At 38.1% G+C, this 16,754-nt stretch overlaps 1 protein-coding gene across 6 annotated transcripts; it reads right to left on the bottom strand.

Moving 5' to 3' along the window:
- LOC107643517 (UPF0496 protein At3g19330) lies at positions 1,848-6,282 on the bottom strand. 6 transcript variants are annotated; one of them, XR_002362678.1, is made up of 5 exons: positions 5,964-6,282; positions 4,938-5,869; positions 4,196-4,263; positions 2,672-2,782; positions 1,848-2,123 (listed from the first exon to the last, which is right to left on the bottom strand). XR_002362678.1 is itself a non-coding variant. In XM_021123451.1 (4 exons), the coding sequence occupies exons 1-4, from the start codon at positions 6,046-6,048 to the stop codon at positions 2,021-2,023; spliced, it is 1,188 nt and encodes a 395-aa protein (XP_020979110.1). In that variant the 5' UTR covers positions 6,049-6,280; the 3' UTR covers positions 1,848-2,020. The 6 variants fall into 6 exon arrangements, 4 of the variants coding, with proteins under 4 accessions (XP_020979110.1, XP_020979112.1, XP_020979111.1 ...); XR_002362679.1 differs by lacking the exon at positions 2,672-2,782 and having other exon boundaries at positions 4,196-4,510; positions 4,614-5,869; positions 5,964-6,279; XM_021123451.1 differs by lacking the exon at positions 2,672-2,782 and having other exon boundaries at positions 5,964-6,280.

Raw genomic sequence — 16,754 nt, 5'->3', positions numbered from 1 at the left:
GTTTTGGGGGGATTGATTGCTGGGGTTTCTCGTTTTGTCATTAGGAGTGACCGTAGCACCTTCTTCTTCTGCAACATCCACTCCTGTATTGTCCATGCCTACCTTTTCTTCCTGATCTTGTAAATAATCTGGAGATGACACCTTATGCTCAAAATACACATCCACCAATCCATTATTCTTGTGAGCAAGGAAACACATCTCCCTAAGCTCGTTGCACTGTTTAGATTCCTTAATCCAGTTTCTAACGTCCTCCCGGGGACTAGCCACCAACAATGAAGGATCTTGTCATAGCCTAACTCCTTGTAATAATTTCTTATGAAGAAAACGTCCAAGGTATCCTCATCCAGATCACCTAGGCAAGTTAAGTTATCAGGGATATACCTCAATTTTCCTTCATCACCTTTCTCAAAGTTTCCTCCATGATGAAACATTATATCCAATAACACATCCATCTGCACCAACAACTCAAAACCATTAAATCACACCAATCGTAACAGAGAACTTCAACATGATATTAAAAACCTATAAATTAATATCACAATCACCACCATGCATTAACCCAATGTTGAAAAAATCTCTGTTTCATTGCTTGAAAACAGAGGATATACACACCAAACCCTTTGCCCTAACAAAAATCCTTAAATACAATCCTTTAGGGTAATGCAGCCATAAAACTCTAGGACAACCCAACACACTAACAACGCAATGATACACCTTCATTATATATTGATTCAGGAAATAAATTCGAAAATTATTTCAACCAACACATACCTTCAACGACGCAGAAGACAGAGAAACCACTTGCCTCCAAAGAAACACCAAACTCTTCAAACGAAGTGTGACAGTGGAGGAGACGGGGAAGATGAAGCTAACTCGGTGCCATTGATGAGAGAATGCGAAGACGAAGACTGAGCGTGGAGGAGAGGAGACGAAGTGTGAGAATGTTCAAACAAATATGGTGAAGGCAAACCGTTTTCAAGGGCTCCAATGCATGAACGACGTCGTTTACTTTTTCATTGGGCGCCAAATTGATACTGCGTCGTTTCACTTGGCTCCAGCATGGCATGGGAGGTGCTAGATCATTACTCCGTTTGCTGACTGTGCGCCGGAAAGGGTCACAGGGCAACTATGGGTCCCGGAGCTGAATGTGAGGGATACTGTTAAGGAATTTTAAAAGTTAAGGACGATTATGGGTAACTCGCCCAATCTTGAGGACCACTTTGGGGTTTTAGTCACGTCAGCCCGCTGTTAGCGGGACGGGACGGACCAGCCCGCCAGAGAAATAGAAGCTGTGATCCTTGTCGAGATCAGAGAGCCAAGTCCCAGGACCATTGGAAGACCCGACAAGGAAGCTGAAAGGGACCTAGTCGACGAAGTTCGAAGCATAGCCCACTTATGAGAACTTGCCCTAAAACAAAGAGTAAGCCTAAAGTACAATTAGCACATAGCAAGACGCAAATTCAAACAAGGAGACCTGGTCCTACGATGCAATGACATCCTCTCCTCCCCCCACCCCAGAAGAAGAGAAGTTAACTCTCAACTTGGAGGGACCTTACCCAGTTAAATCCATGACTGGGAAAGGCGCTTGCAAGCTAGAATGACTCAACGGCAAAGAACCACCAAGATCATGAAACACCACAAACTTGCGATACTACTACTCATGAACGAGTACCTGAGTTGGTAACTTTAGTAAAATTTGTTAAAATTTAGCTTTTCTTTTAGTGATAATTTTTCTCATTTTAGACCCATATTCTTTTAATATTTCTAATAAAAATTTCCTCAGCTGCATCCAAACAAATCTAAAATTCAATAATGGTCGCATTTGAAAGACATCGATAGTAACATAGTAACATCTGAAATGACTCAATTATTTACAAATTTCATTATATTTTTGCACCCTTAACATCCGAATTTCATTATTTCTAACATTCAGTGTTCTTCATTTCCAACCCGGAAAACATAATACTCCATAATATCCAAAATTTATTATCTCTACATCTAAAACTCTTCAATTCCAACATCAAAAAACATAATCATAACACCCAAAATTCATTATTTTCAGCGTCCGAAACTCCTTAATTCTAAGACTCATACGATGGTGTTTCGTCCACTTCAAAATTTGTCTGCAATACAAAAGCCAAGAAAAATTGTCACAATTGTGTTACAGGATTAGTCATGAATAAAACATGAAGTTACTAAATCAGAATCAAATTATAAAAGAAACCTATTTGATATCATCATATTATTTTTAATATACATCTATAACTAAAACTGTAGATGGGGACTATAAATTTTTGTATCAAGGAAAAAAGAAGCAAGATTTAATTTAAATATTTTATTTAAATCAAGTTTGATAATTAGGTAATGCCAAAATCAGCTTGCAATGCTTTTTACAATTATTGTGCAAGTATCATGCAAACCTTTTGAAGAAACAAGAGGACAATGAAATTTGAGAACCCATACAAATTCAAAACATCCAGATTAATGAAATTTGAAAAAGAAAAAAACACACACAAAAAGAAACCAGAAAATCCAAACTTGTTAGTGCTGGAAAATGAAGCGACATCCAAATTAGTAGTACTTAGACGCCTCCATTTTAAACCCCTGAGCATCAGAACTAGTAGTACTTAGACCTGTAAGCAAACCAAATTCACTAAGCAAAAGCACTCACCCCAGAATATCATGTAGGTTTCCAACACCAAAATACTTGCTACCCCCAACTTTTCATTTCACCTCTCATAAGGAAGCTAAGGGGGAAAGGATAATGGATAATAAAAATGTTCTGCAACCGGATCATAGCAAATGTATTAAAGAATAGTGACATAAACTGATGAAATGCCCATGAATATTTTCCCACTAAAAAAGGATTGACTTGCTTCAAAATGGGACCGAGAAAAGTACTATAAACTGAATATACCACTAAACAAAGATTTAACACCAAATAAGGAAAGTCATTATATCTTAAATCAAAAGTCAACACCAGCAGCTAGAATCTTTTATAGTAAGTACACTTGAAACTGATGCTACTATATATATTTTCTATACCTGATATTTTCGAAAAATTTTAAAAATATCTCTAGCATTCGATTTGTTTTAATTTTATTTCTAATATTTTAAATAAGTTTCAATTCTACATTGGATTTAATTTTTTTATGGTCAAGGTTTGGTCATTTTTTCTCTTTACCAATTTTATTCTTAACCACATCACTCACTCTAAGCCTTTTAACCCTAATCCAAAATCCCTCACTCTGAACGCCAATCAAACACACTTAGCCCAACTTTGAAATACTTCATATAATTAAAAAGGACAAACTTTGATGGTCCTTGCCTCAAGGACAAGCTCAGCCACCTTCGTGTCTAGAGCACCGTCCCTCTTTGTGTTCCTTTGCTTTTCCGACAACGACATTTTCGACATCTAGAGAGCTTTCGCAAGGTCAATGACCAAGGGGGAAAAAACTCCCAGTGGTTCCATGAGAGTTGCACCATCCTCAGCAACAATAACTCCCTCTATCTCCTTCAATATGACGTGGTGGCAAAACTAAGAGAAATCATCAATCACATGATGGGGTTGCGGGTGATGATGGGAGTGAGGGGTTGGGGTGGTGGTTGTTATGATGATAGGGTGGTGCAGTGGGATTAGTCGATAATGAGGTACATTGGCAGGGTTGAAGTTGGCGTGGACAGGATGGTAAGGGTTCAGGGGTGATGAGTTTGGGAATGTAGGTTTGACGCGGGTTTGGGCCTTTGGGGGATTGAAATGAGGGGTTAAGGTTAGAGTTTTAGGGTTAGGATAAGAGGTTGGGAGTAGAGTGTTGTGGTTAAGGGAAAATTTGGCAAAACAAGAATTTTATCAAATGTTTATTGTCAAAAAAGTAACCCCAATGGTAGAATTGCAACTTATTTAAAACGTGAGACAAAATTGAACAAATTAAACATTACGAGTATTTTTGAAACTTTTCAAAAACTTAACACAAAATGTATACTTTATATTTTGCATGGCATTGCAAGACACTACATATATTTTATGGCATCATCTAGCATTGAAGCTTTGTCTCTCTATTGAAACCAAACATGTCAAAATGTCCCCATCCATAGACAAAATTTGGTGAAAGGAAAAAATGAAGTTAAGAAAAACGAATCTTTTCTCAGATGAAGCTAAGAGTGAAAAGATAATGAATGATACATATTAGTATACCTTATTCGAATCGGAATTAATTTTTCCATGGCCTTCATCTTCTCATCAATTCGCCTCCTCCTAACGCTCTGGCCATACAATGAAAACCATTAATGAAAACTTCTAAGTGAAAATTTTCTAAGAAAATTGAAGGACCAACCAACCAAAGACCAAACCTCTTTCAGACAAATTATGAAGCTGGGTTTCTCTTTGAAAAAAGTAGATGGAAATGCCGAAGCCACACCATTCTTCAACATAAAAAGCAAGCATATGTACAAACAAACAAAAGCATCCTTTCATAAACAAAACTGAATCTGTATCTGATTACTGCAATCACTAAGATAGTAGGCAACAGAAAAATGCTTAAGAAAAATATTGCAATTTTGAACTTAAAAGAAACCAACAAGAAGGCAGAATTGTTAAAAAGTTTAGGAAGTACATCAACATTCCACAACAATGAAATATGAACTAGGGTGGCAATGGCTATTAGGTGGCAAGCTACTCTCTGTCTCTGATATGAATGAATGGATGGTTATGGTGAATACAATAAGGGTGTTTCTTCAATAGGCCATAGCAGTATGAAGTATGAACTGAAATCTAGCACAAACATTAGTTTAAACCCTTTCCTGAAATAGCAGATTACGTTGAAGACCTGGACCAGCAATGATCACACATACAACAAACAAAAAAAGGATCAATTGGTTAAAAACAGGAACTAGGGAGTTTGATGACCACATATCTCTTTAAGGAGCAAAACTCTCGCCTTGTTGACAGTGTAAATGCAGAGGCATATGTGCTCCGCAAGATCATCAAGCTGGCGGAGAAAACTTTCATTGTTCTTGCATAGGAGCTTGAAAACCTCCTGGATAGGATAACTCGCCCTTCCCCTCTCCAACCCCATCCTAACAAGAAGCTTGTCTCCCTCAATTGTAGTGTGGAGTCGAGCCACGAGTCGATCAATGGTGTCGAGGTCATAGCTCAGCACGTAAGCACCTTTGGCAGCGGCATCTAGCTGTGCCAGCCTGGCAACTTCCCTCTTTTCAGCCGCACAACTCGGATTGGGGATGTAAGCACTGCAAAAGGGACCAGCAGCGGCGGCAAGGGCAAAAACGGCATGAATTGTGAGTGCAACCGCCGCAGCTGCCACTCCAACCGCAGTGGCGACGAAACAGAGAGCAGAACCGGCAGTAGCGCGCCGGAAGAGGCGAATCCGAGAGCGAGACTTGCCGAGGCCAAAATCAAGCTGGTTTCTAAGGTCTGTGAGGCAGTTACGGATGTCTTTACTGGAGACATTTGAATCAGGGAAAGGGTTTTCGTTGCCATCGAACTGAACGAAGAGATCGAAGGTGCGGTCACAATCATGGGAGTCGCGGAGGTCGAAGAGGGGTGCGTACATGGCTCGTGCGCGATCGACGCATCGATGAAGGCGGAGGCAGTGCTGCGAGGCGGTTTCGGTATGGTTGAAGTAAGTGCTAATGAGGCTGGTGAGGCTGCCGTTTCTGTTTCTGATTATTGTGTTGTTGTTGAGTGCTTCATTTACACAATCTCCGTCAGGGTTAAGAAGGTGCACTTCGCCCTCCGCTGGAGCACCCTGCATCATGGACCTAATCTCCGCATAGGATTTGGCCTGCACTGTAAGGTTGTATTCGCGAGAGACGCTCGCTGTGGAACTGGATGTGCTGGGTGTGTTGTCACCTGTCATTTATACAAACAGGTAGGTTATAAGGATGGAAGCACTAAGCATTAAGCTTGAGGCATTTCATTTTGTAACTTCTTTTTTTATTCTTACCATGGGAAGACGGTGGAAGACTTGGAACTGAAGCAGGTCCTGAGGATGAATTGGTGAATGACTTGAGGAATAGACAATCCCGCATTCTAATTTTGGTTAGGAGGAATTCTCAATTCTCAGTTTATATTGGACACTTGTTCTGCGTCACGTTGCGCAGTTCCGCCGAGAGTCCGCTTCACCCCAACAAATGAGAGAAGGAAAGTTGGCGAGAGATTGCCGTAACACCGCGTGCTTCTAACAGTTAGTTACATTGAGATGCCGTAAGTCAATCTTGCACTAGAACAACACTACTTCGGCTGCGCTTGGATTAGCGTTGGATCGCAAAAGAGTGCATTTTTTTTTTGTATATTTAATTTTTTTTTGGTTGAATTAATACTCAAAAGACCTATAAAATTTGACTTCCAATTCAATTTAGTCCTTAAACTTTTAATTGACTCAAAATATATCATAAAATTTTAATGCGTGTCTTAAATTAGCCTTTCTATCCATTTCCATTATCAAAAAAGCTGATTTGACACATTTCGTTAACACCTGACAAAAATGAAACGATGTCGCTTTTAGATTCGCGCCAAAATTAAACCAAAACATCTTGTATGATACTAAAAGGGTTAAAGTAAACCCCAACTCACTATTCCCTTGTTACAGCCTCAATTGACGCTTCTTCTTCTTCCTTCTCTCGTCGACGTTGGACTTGAGAAGAACTAATGGTGTCTCAGTAGGCCAATTTAAAAGTTTTCTACACTTGTCTCGTTTGTCTATAATGAAGAAGAAAATCCTACTAACTTACCGTTGTTCAAGAACAGGTTAGTAATAAAATCGTTATTCTCAACCTTCAATGTTCTGATTTCATAATTGTTGTTGGGTGAGGATTGTTGTTCATTATTTTGTGTTCTATTTGATCAGTAAATTGTTCAGATAAATGGGTTATTTACAATAGTTGATAGTGTTAAGGTTCTCCTAGTAGGGTTTAAATTTTTTAAATGAATTTTCACTATGATCAAGTGTTACTGATGCGTCTGGTACAAAAATGTTATTAATGATGATATTTTTTTTTATTTTTTAGTTGATTATTGGTTAATATATTTTTTCTGAAGTAGTTTATTAGAAGTTGAAATACATAGAGGATTTAACTTAATATTTCCTATTTTTAAATAGAGTTTGATGATGCACGATTTCAAAATGGATTGAACTTAGTGTAGTTGTTAACCATTCTATATTTTTCAATCTTATTTGCAAATAGATGATGGTATAACAATTGTGTATCATTATGAAGGTAGTTTTGTGACCAAGCCAAATGACAGTGTGGTTTATGAGACTAATCACACTGATAAATTGATTGGGCTAGATGAAGATGTATTGAATGTATTTTCACTGAGGGATTATTATAAGGTGCTAGACTATGATAACATGGTGGAGTGTTGTGGCTTGTTCCTAATAGATCTAAGAAGAGTGGATTGAGAGCAGTAAACAATGACAAGGAGTTGCTAGAGATGTGCTTCATTGTAAAGAATAATCAGAAAAGAGTGCACATATACTTTGAACATGGAGTTTTCCAACCTACGATAAATGAGGCACCTGACTGGATGGCAGTAGTGGCAATGACTCCCATGATTCCTATGAATCTGCAGAAGACAATTTATATAAGCTTAGACCACAAGACAGCTCTACTAAATCATATATCGAAAGTGGCCTATCTGGTGCAAGGTTGAGGAAAATGAAGTTTAAGCATGCTCCAAGTGCTACTTGGAAGAAGGGAAAGGAGAAAATAGTGGAGGAAGATGATAGTCTTATAGTAGAGAATTCGGATGAAGAAGTAGACTGGCTACAAGTGTTGGGCAACAAAGTAGATTATGGTTTAAAATGTTGACTGGATCAAGTTGTGTAGGACATATTTTGTGGAAAGCTTTTTCAAACTATGCTATTTTGAGTCTCTGTTATGTAGAGTATTGTGTTTTGTCTAGGATAAACTTAAATATGTGTGTATTTGATGATACTCTAGTCTTGAAGTGTGGTATATTACAACAGTTACTGCCACTACTGCTTATTATGATGACAATGATTAATTACTATGAATTACTAAATTAATGTGATTAAGTATAATTTACTTAGATGTGATTAAAAAATAATTGAATAACTATGCACCGTAAAAAATTGTTATTATTGAAGGATAAAATTAAAATTTAATTCTATGTATCGTTCTTTTCCCGAACGTTTTCGTCCTATTTAAGTTCCTAACGTTTTAAAATCATCTCAATTTTGTCCTGCCATCAACTCTGTTAACAGATCCCTTACGGTAGGACAACATTGAGTCAATTTTGAAACATTAGGGACTTAAATAGGATGATTTAAACGTTAGGGACAACTTTGGAACTTACCCCAAACGTTGGGGACAAAAATGATACTTTACTCTTTTTAGTAATATCCTAAATTATATACATAGTAATAAAAAAGATACAAACCCTTGTTTTCAAATGGTGAATCCTTTAGTTTCTATAGCTAAAGTAACTACCATAAACACTAACAAAAAATTCAGAAATAACTAAGAATTAAAACGTATTCGATAGTAGGACAAGCATTTAGACTCGAAAGACTCAGCTCTGATCACTTCTCAAATTGGTGGTGTTATTAGCCACTACTCTTGCTGCAATGGAGATACTTGGTCCAATCTTGCATTTTATAGTAGAAGAAGATTGCAAGCATAAAAAATGAAGAGAGAATTGTCAATCTCATTTATAGTTTTTGGAAATGAACTAAACGATGTGAAATTGATTCATTCAATTGAAATCAGGAAAATAGTACCAAAATGACTAAGAAAAACTTGTGTAACAAATAATAAAAATAATAATAAATTTGAGGCTAAATGTATAAATAAAGTAATCAATTGCCAAAGTGAGTGAAGGAATACGGATGTTGAAACATTGGAGATGATTATAGCGATTATGTTTAAAGAAGAGGTGAAGTGGATCGGTAAAGTTGTATGAAGATTTCTTTTGACAAGGAAGCACAATGATAAAAATTTGAAAACTCTTTTAGAAATATAAAGTTAGAAGAGAGAGAAAACGGCAATTAATGGAGAAAGTGTAACAATGACGTAATTATCGGAGTCATAGAGACGGCTCATTAATTTAGATATGCTTCATCTATGTGTGTAACACATGGATATGGATTAAGGTGCTTTACAGGGGTGTGGGGCAGCTTTTGGATGTACCATGGAGGAAGAAATCGGAGGGAGGAAGTTGTGTGCAAAAAAAATTGAGGCACCAAATCGGAGGGTCCGAAATGAGAGGGAGGGAAAATTTTGAATTTCACGGTGAACTAATCGGACCCTCCGATTAGTTCTTTTTTTTTTCTAATTAGAAAACGGACCGTCTGAGTTTTGCATAAAAAATTATTTTTTTGAATATAGTAACGCTAATCGATGGGTCCGAGTTGAGTATAATAAGTTTTTTCCGTTATATAAGCGTTGGTAGCTTGTATTGTAATGATACGAGTATTTCATCAGTTCATCTTCTTCTTCCCGAAGCACCTTCATCTACATTTCTTTCTTCTTTCAAACTTAGAAAAATATTAAAAGTGTGAAGTTTATTCATATGAGTGAGAAAAATGGATGATAGAGTCTTACTGAAAGTATATTATTTCGGGCAGATTTTGTTAGAAACAGTTGAAGGAGTGAGATTTGTTTGTGAAAATCCATTAGATATTGTTATTCCATTCACAATCTCATTCGAGGAACTAAAAGGTGTGATTTGTGAGAAGATAGAATCTGGGTTGTCTAGAAGAATATCATGTATTTTATACAGGTATCCCATACCTTTATTTGGTGGATTCGTGCAATTTCAGACGAAATATGTAACAGATGAAGCGAGCATGCAAGAGATGTTTTCAATGTACATTGAAAGTCGTGGTCAGATATCGTTCATTGAGGTGTATGTCGAATTCGAACCGTCTAAAGCCGATCGAAATATTGAACGGGAAGATTACAACAGCGACAGTGAGAAAGAGTTTGAAAGCAATCACGAAGTTGTTGGTCCTGATGGAGACGAAGACGAAGGTGACGGCAATGTGGCACCAAATGTAGCTAATGTGGCAAATGCACTCGCAAACGAACATCCGTTTGAGGAGCCGTCTTTCATGCGAGCTTTGGACTTGGAAGTCATGCATGCTCCGGAGTTTCCGGAGTATATGAATGCAGGTACGTAGTTGCCTATAGGTATACACGAAGGATTAGAATTTTATAATAATTTATATTGATCAATGTGAACAAATAGATATGTGATATGTGATAATATACGTAATTGGCATTTGTTGGTGTGTTTGCTTAGTTAATAATATTATTTGTAATTAGTTATTAATGAAGTTAAATGATAATTAGTGTTTATTCATCAGTAATTATTTATGTGCTCATAATTTTAATTAATGTTTATTAATTATTTTAAGATTGATGTAGGTAGAGATTGATTTACTTTTAATTGGACTTATTAAATATTTGTGTATTAACTATTTATGCTATGGTTGTCGTCGTGGCAGAAATTCCTTTTGTCGCAGATGGTGAATTTGCCGTGGGTATGGAATTCAGTTCTAGAAAAGCTGTTATTAGGGCGATGAAAGATTATACTATCCGAAGAGGTGTAGACTACCGGGTGTATGAGTCGGAGCCGCTGACATTTTATGCCAAGTGTACGCAGTATGGGTCAGGTTGTGATTAGCTTATTAGGGTTAGCTTGATGAGTAGGATGTACTGTTGGGTTATAAAGAGGTATAATGGTAGTCACACTTGCACCAGAGCAACCATTTCTCAGGATCATTCGAAGCTTGATTCGAACACAATTGCAGAAGCAATAAAGCCGTTGGTTGAGGCTGATCCCTCGATAAAGGTGAAATCAGTTATTGCGGAAGTGCAGTCCAAGTTCAATTACACCGTCAGCTATCGAAAAGCATGGTTGGCTAAGCAAAAGTTAGTGGAAAAAATATTTGGAGGTTGGAAAGCATCATACGAAGCTTTGCCTATATAGTTTGATGCCACGTGTCATAAGGAGCCATCAGCAGTTGTCCATTTTGAGACTATGCCTGCCTATCAAGGCAATGAGTTGGTTACGGATATCTGGGTGTTACATCGAGTCTTTTGGAGTTATTACCCCTGTATTAGAGCATTTAGACATTGTAAACCGGTTGTCCAAGTAGATGGGACTCACTTGTATGAAAAGTACAAGGGTTGTCTGTTGGTTACAGTTTCACAAGATGGAAACAACAATATCGTCCCAATTGCATTTGCTATTGTAGAGGGAGAGACTTCTGATGCGTGCACTTTTTTCTGAGTAACCTGCGACAGCATGTAGTGACTCAGGATGGCGTGGGACTGATCTCTGACCGATACGAATCCATCAATGCAGCTGTGGCCCGCAGTAACGGAGCTTGGTCGCCTCCTAAAACTTTTCACATATTTTGCATCAGGCATATAGAGTTGAATTTTTTGAGGAAGTTCAAGGCACCGTACCTACAAAAACTTGTCGTCAATATAGGTAACCTTGTTGTAATTTGAGGGTCATTATTAATAAATAGGTACTGTTAATTATTTTTTTTAATTTGTGCTTTCTTGTTGCATAGGATATTCAAGGACGGTCCGCGAGTACCAGTTGCGTTACCAACATTTACGAGAGCGTGGCGAGGCTTACACAGCCTGGCTAAACCGAATACTCCGAGAACAGTATGCATTGGCATTTGACGGTGGTTACCGATGGGGTCATATGACTACGAACCTCGTGGAATGCATCAACTCAGTATTGAAGGGTGCGCGCAATTTTCCTATCACTGCACTTGTGAAAGCAACTTTCTACAGACTCAACGAGTTGTTCACTCGAAAAAGAGTTGAGGCGGAGGCTCGAATTACTGCCGGCCATATTTTTTCTGAGATTGTGACCTCCAAGTTGCATGCAAATCAACTTGCATCAGGAAACATCTAGGTGAATTGCTTCGACAGGCAGAATGAGGTCTTTGAAGTGCGTGAGATGCCAAGTGGACTGGAGTATGCCGTCGACCTCCGTCGACAACGATGTGACTGCGGTGAGTTTCAGGTAGACCGAATTCCTTGTAGGCATGTGTTTGCATGTTGTGCAAATCAACGATTAGATTGACAGGTTTATGTTCATGAGGTGTATAAGATGGACCAAGTCCGACGGGTTTACAAGCCAGGTTTAGGCCACTGGGGAATCCTACTACATGGCCTGCTTACAACGGGCCTCGGTTTGTACAAAATCCGTACCTAAGACGAGTTACCAAAGGTCGTCCAAGAATGACAGCTTCTTGAACGAGATGGACACGCAAATGTTACGTCGTCCTAGGATATGTAGGCAATGTGGGACTGAGGGACACAGCCGTAGTAGATGTCGTCAGGCAAGTGGTGCAAATGCCGGCAATGATGCTCAGTGGATTTATCTATTTCATGTTAAATCCAAGTATGCTATGATATTTTCTACCCTGTATAACTTATCTTTGTCACAAAGTATGTTACTTGAAACATTGTAACTGATATCAAACTACTGTATGCCATGTTCGGTAATTTGCATTGTAACAATCCATAGAACATTTAAACAATATATGGAAAAGTGTTCGATGAAGTACACTGTAATAATACTAAATACACGAAATCTACTTTCTCCTTGCCCACTTTATGTCGTCCATAAGATCCTTGCATTTCTTGGAGATCCTTTTGAATATGGATGGAGTGTATCGATTAGCGCTACGACGTAGCGGATCAACCCTAAGATTGTAGCATTTCCCTGCTCCAGCTGGAGTACATACCTCACCTGTGTACAACTTAATTAGTTGAGTGAACAAGTTTCTAATATAATCAAACCAACACAAATGACTCAGCATGTATACAATATAAGCAAATCACCATAAATGCATATAATATAATCAATTGTCCCAGCAAGTCCAAAGTATAAGCAATTCAACCATATATGAATACAACATAATCAAACAAAGCAGCAAGTGTATAAAAAAAGCAAATCAACCACACATGAATTTAATATAATCATATGACCCAGCATGTATATAATATAAGCAAATCAACCGTAAATGAATATAATATAATGAATTGGCTAAAGATTAAAGCAATAATAAGACCTAAACCCTCACCATCACCGGAAGCATCATTATTTGATTCTTCATCTTCCTCCGCATCGTCATCCTCGTCATCCGGGGTATCAACTAGATACTCATCCGTCTCTAGATCAGCTGTATTAGCATTTTCTTCAATTAGACCCATTGAAACACGATGAGGGTTTTGACTATTAAGAATTCCTCTACCACCATCACTCCTACTTGAGTCACCAGATACCAACCCTCCGGTACTAACCGAGGAAGTGCGGTAGGGATGCATTGCGTCCAAGGAATACCTACCAGGCACGAAATCAGGCTGATGGCCGTACTGTGATTGGCCTACTTCTGCAGCCATGAATCCAAGTAACTGGCTAAAAGATGCTCTATCTCCTGAGTCAAGCTGTGGAGTACCTGATAAACCACTATTTTATGGTTTATATTGTGTTTAATTGTGTGATTTTGTCATGATCCTTGCCCACCTATTCATCAATTTAGCATGCATTTAGATTTCCTTCCTAAATTTAGTACATGTTTGAAAATTGCTTCCTAGAGACTTTAATTATTTACTTTTAATTCTCCTTTATTCCATTCGATGCCGTGATCTGTGTGTCAAGTGTTTCAGGCCTTATAGGGCATGAATGAGATGGAGATTGGAGAGGAAGCTAGCAAAAATGGAAGGAACACAAGAATTTGAGGAGATAACCAGTGAGAAGTGACGCGGTCGCATGGCTCACGCGACCGCGCGAAGGAGCGCAAATCGCAGCGACGCGATAGCGTGGACGACGCGAACGCGCGGAGAGGAAAAGCGCAAGTGACGCGTCCGCATGGATGACGCGATCGCGTGACATGTGCGATCTGCATAATCTGCAAAATTCGATGGGGGCGATTTTGGACCTTATTTCGGCCCAGTTTTTGGCCCGGAACAGCAGACTAGAGTCAGAGAATATGCAGAAACAATACACACATTCATTCAGTAGTTTTAGATCTAGTTTTTTCACTCTCTTAGGTTTTTCTCTCTAGTTTTTAGGATTTTAATTTTCAATTGATCTTAGCATTGGAACATTGAGAAGAGTTATTTCCTCATCAAGACTTCATCACTCTAGTTTGTTCTCTTAACTTGGTTTTATTCTTCTATGTTCTTTGTTATGTTCAATTTTGTCATTCAGATACTTTTATGATTAATTAATGCAAGAATTATTTCTCTTTAATTCAATTTCAATTCCAATAATCACGTCTTCTTTTAATTCCCTTTTATGTGCCATGGTTTCTTTATTTACAATGCGTGAGTAGTTTCCTCACTTGATGGGGAGTTGATTAAAAGGAACTCTTGAGTTGGAAGGATTGAAGGAGAAATTTATAGTTGGGTTAAATGTTGGATTGCTATCCTGTCACCAACGCTAATCCCTTTGAACTAAGTGGGTTGTGACTCGTGAATAGATCTGGCAGTCCAACTTGTTTGACTTTCCCTTATCTAGTAAAGGATAACCAAACAGAGTAACCGTTAATTATAAATCAATCTTAAAAATCACTCCATCAATGATAGAAATTCTAACTGATCAACTCCCAGTCAAGGCTTTTATTTATATTATTTAAAATTCCTCAATTTAAATTCCAATTTACTTTGCTCAACTTCTTGGAACATCTGATTAATAAAACATCACACTTTTCTGCAACTCGTTGGGAGACGACCTGGGACTTAAAACTCCCAGTAATTTTAATTTAAACTCTCTGTGACATATTTCTAAATTGATCGGCAGATTTTCGGTGAGTTAAGAACTATACTCGCAACGTAACCATTTTAATAATTTTTTAATTGAGAGATTTCCAAGCAGCCAGTTCTACTGTCAGGCGCGATGGTGCAGATGAAACTTCTATTCTGTTGAAAGCTTTCGCGTTCTCTTTTGAGGGAAAAGCAAGAGAGTGGTACTACACTCAACCTCTAGCAAATGTATCCAACTGGGATACACTCAGAAAGAAGTTTCTGGAGAAATTCTTTCCATCTGAAGTTACTAATAAACTGAGGAAGGATATCTCTACAATTGTTCAGGATGACAATGAGACTCTCTTTGAATACTGGGAGCGCTTCAATAATCTTCTGGAAGCATGCCCCCACCACATGATTGACAAGATCGTGCTACTCAGCTATATCACACAAGGTATGAGGCCTGATGGATATTTTTGTGGAAAAACGAATTTCTCCAAAACACCCAAAACTAACCGGCAAGTGCACCGGGTCGCATCAAGTAATAATAACTCAGGGGAGTGAGGTCGATCCCACAGGGATTGAAAGATTGAGCAATTTTAGTTTAGTGGTTGATTTAGTCAAGCGAATCAAGATTTGGTTGAGTGATTTGTGATTTGCAGAATTTAGATTGCATGGAAAGTAAAGGGAATGGGTAAATTGCATTGAATTTAAAGAGAACTGAAATTTAAAGTGCTGAATCTTAAAGAACAAGAAATTAAATGGCAGAAACTTAGAACGCAAGAAATGTAAATTGCAGAATCTTAAAGTGCAAGAAATGTAAATGGCTTGAATTGTAAAGGGAATTGGGAATTGGATTTGCAGAAATTAAACACGGGAAAGTAAAATTGCAACAAGCAGAGGAAATAAAGGATGACTTGAATTGAACCGGATCTTAAAATAGAAATGTAAATGAGCTTGAAAGCAGTAAACAGAGAATTGAAAATGGGAAATCCGGATCTCAGGACCCAAGAGACTAGATAACCAAGTCTAGATCTCAATGCCTTCCTAGATCCAACAAAAACAATTGCAAAGGAATTGTAAATTGTAAATTGCAGAGAAAGTAGAAGACAGAAGCAATTAACCAAAATGGAAATTCAATTATGCAGTAAAATGAAACAGAGAGAGAGAGGTCTCAGGATGAGATTGAAACAGATTTCCTTCAATTCTCCAACCCAAGATCCAAGACAATTGTAATTAAAATTGAAAGCAAGAAAACTAAGAGGAAGGAAATTCAATTCTCCTTCCCCGAGACTTAGAAATTAAAATTCACTCAACACCAAAAGCTCTCTGAAAACTCTCTATGAAAACTAAAAGGGAAAGCTCTCCTAAAAACTTAAATCCTATGCTATTTATACACTTTCTTCAAATGGTCTTCAAGCCTTCAATTGAGCCTTTGCTCTTGATGGAATTGGGTTGATAGAGGCCTTGGTTGATTGCTCTTGGAGTTTGGAGAAGAACCGAATTGAACCGGGTTTGGAATCATGAAAGCTTGAGTAAAAGTTTGAGTAAAAGTTTGAGGCAAACTTTTACTCAAACTTTTCACATCAGCCACCCCATTTTGCTGATACCAACGTTTGGGCAAAAGTTTGGGGTCAAACTTTTGCTCAAACGTTGGCCTCCCCTTGCACACTCATGGCGCCAACATTTGCCAAAAAGTTAGAGGCAAACGTTGGCGCAAACTTTTGCTCTTCACGGTGTTGATTTGTGATGCCAAAAGTTAGCCAAAAAGTTTGAGGCTAACTTTTGCTCCAGCTTTTTGCCCAAAAATTTGCACAAAAGTTTGAGGCAAACTTTTGGTCAAGCTTTTTTCCCAAAAGTTTGCGCAAAAGTTTGAGGCAAACTTTTGGTCAAGCTTTTTTCCCAAAAGTTTGCGCAAAAGTTTGAGGCAAACTTTTGGTCAAGCATTCTTCCCAAAAGTTTGCGCAAAAGTTTGAGGCAAACTTTTG

Source organism: Arachis ipaensis, chromosome B05 (genome assembly GCF_000816755.2).
Source record: "Arachis ipaensis cultivar K30076 chromosome B05, Araip1.1, whole genome shotgun sequence".
Taxonomy (NCBI): Eukaryota; Viridiplantae; Streptophyta; class Magnoliopsida; order Fabales; family Fabaceae; genus Arachis; species Arachis ipaensis.
This window is presented reverse-complemented; position numbering and strand designations above follow the sequence as displayed.

Bases quoted from the DNA above. Each gene is read 5' to 3' on its own strand.
- LOC107643517 (XM_021123451.1), bottom strand. From the start codon at position 6,048: ATGCGGGATTGTCTATTCCTCAAGTCATTCACCAATTCATCCTCAGGA. The intron at 4,264-4,937 runs GCGAGAGTTTTG...TTGTATGGCCAG, and splicing joins GCATTTACACTGTCAACAAG to AGCGTTAGGAGGAGGCGAAT. The intron at 2,124-4,195 runs GTATACTAATAT...TTTGTATTGCAG, and splicing joins TTAATTCCGATTCGAATAAG to ACAAATTTTGAAGTGGACGA.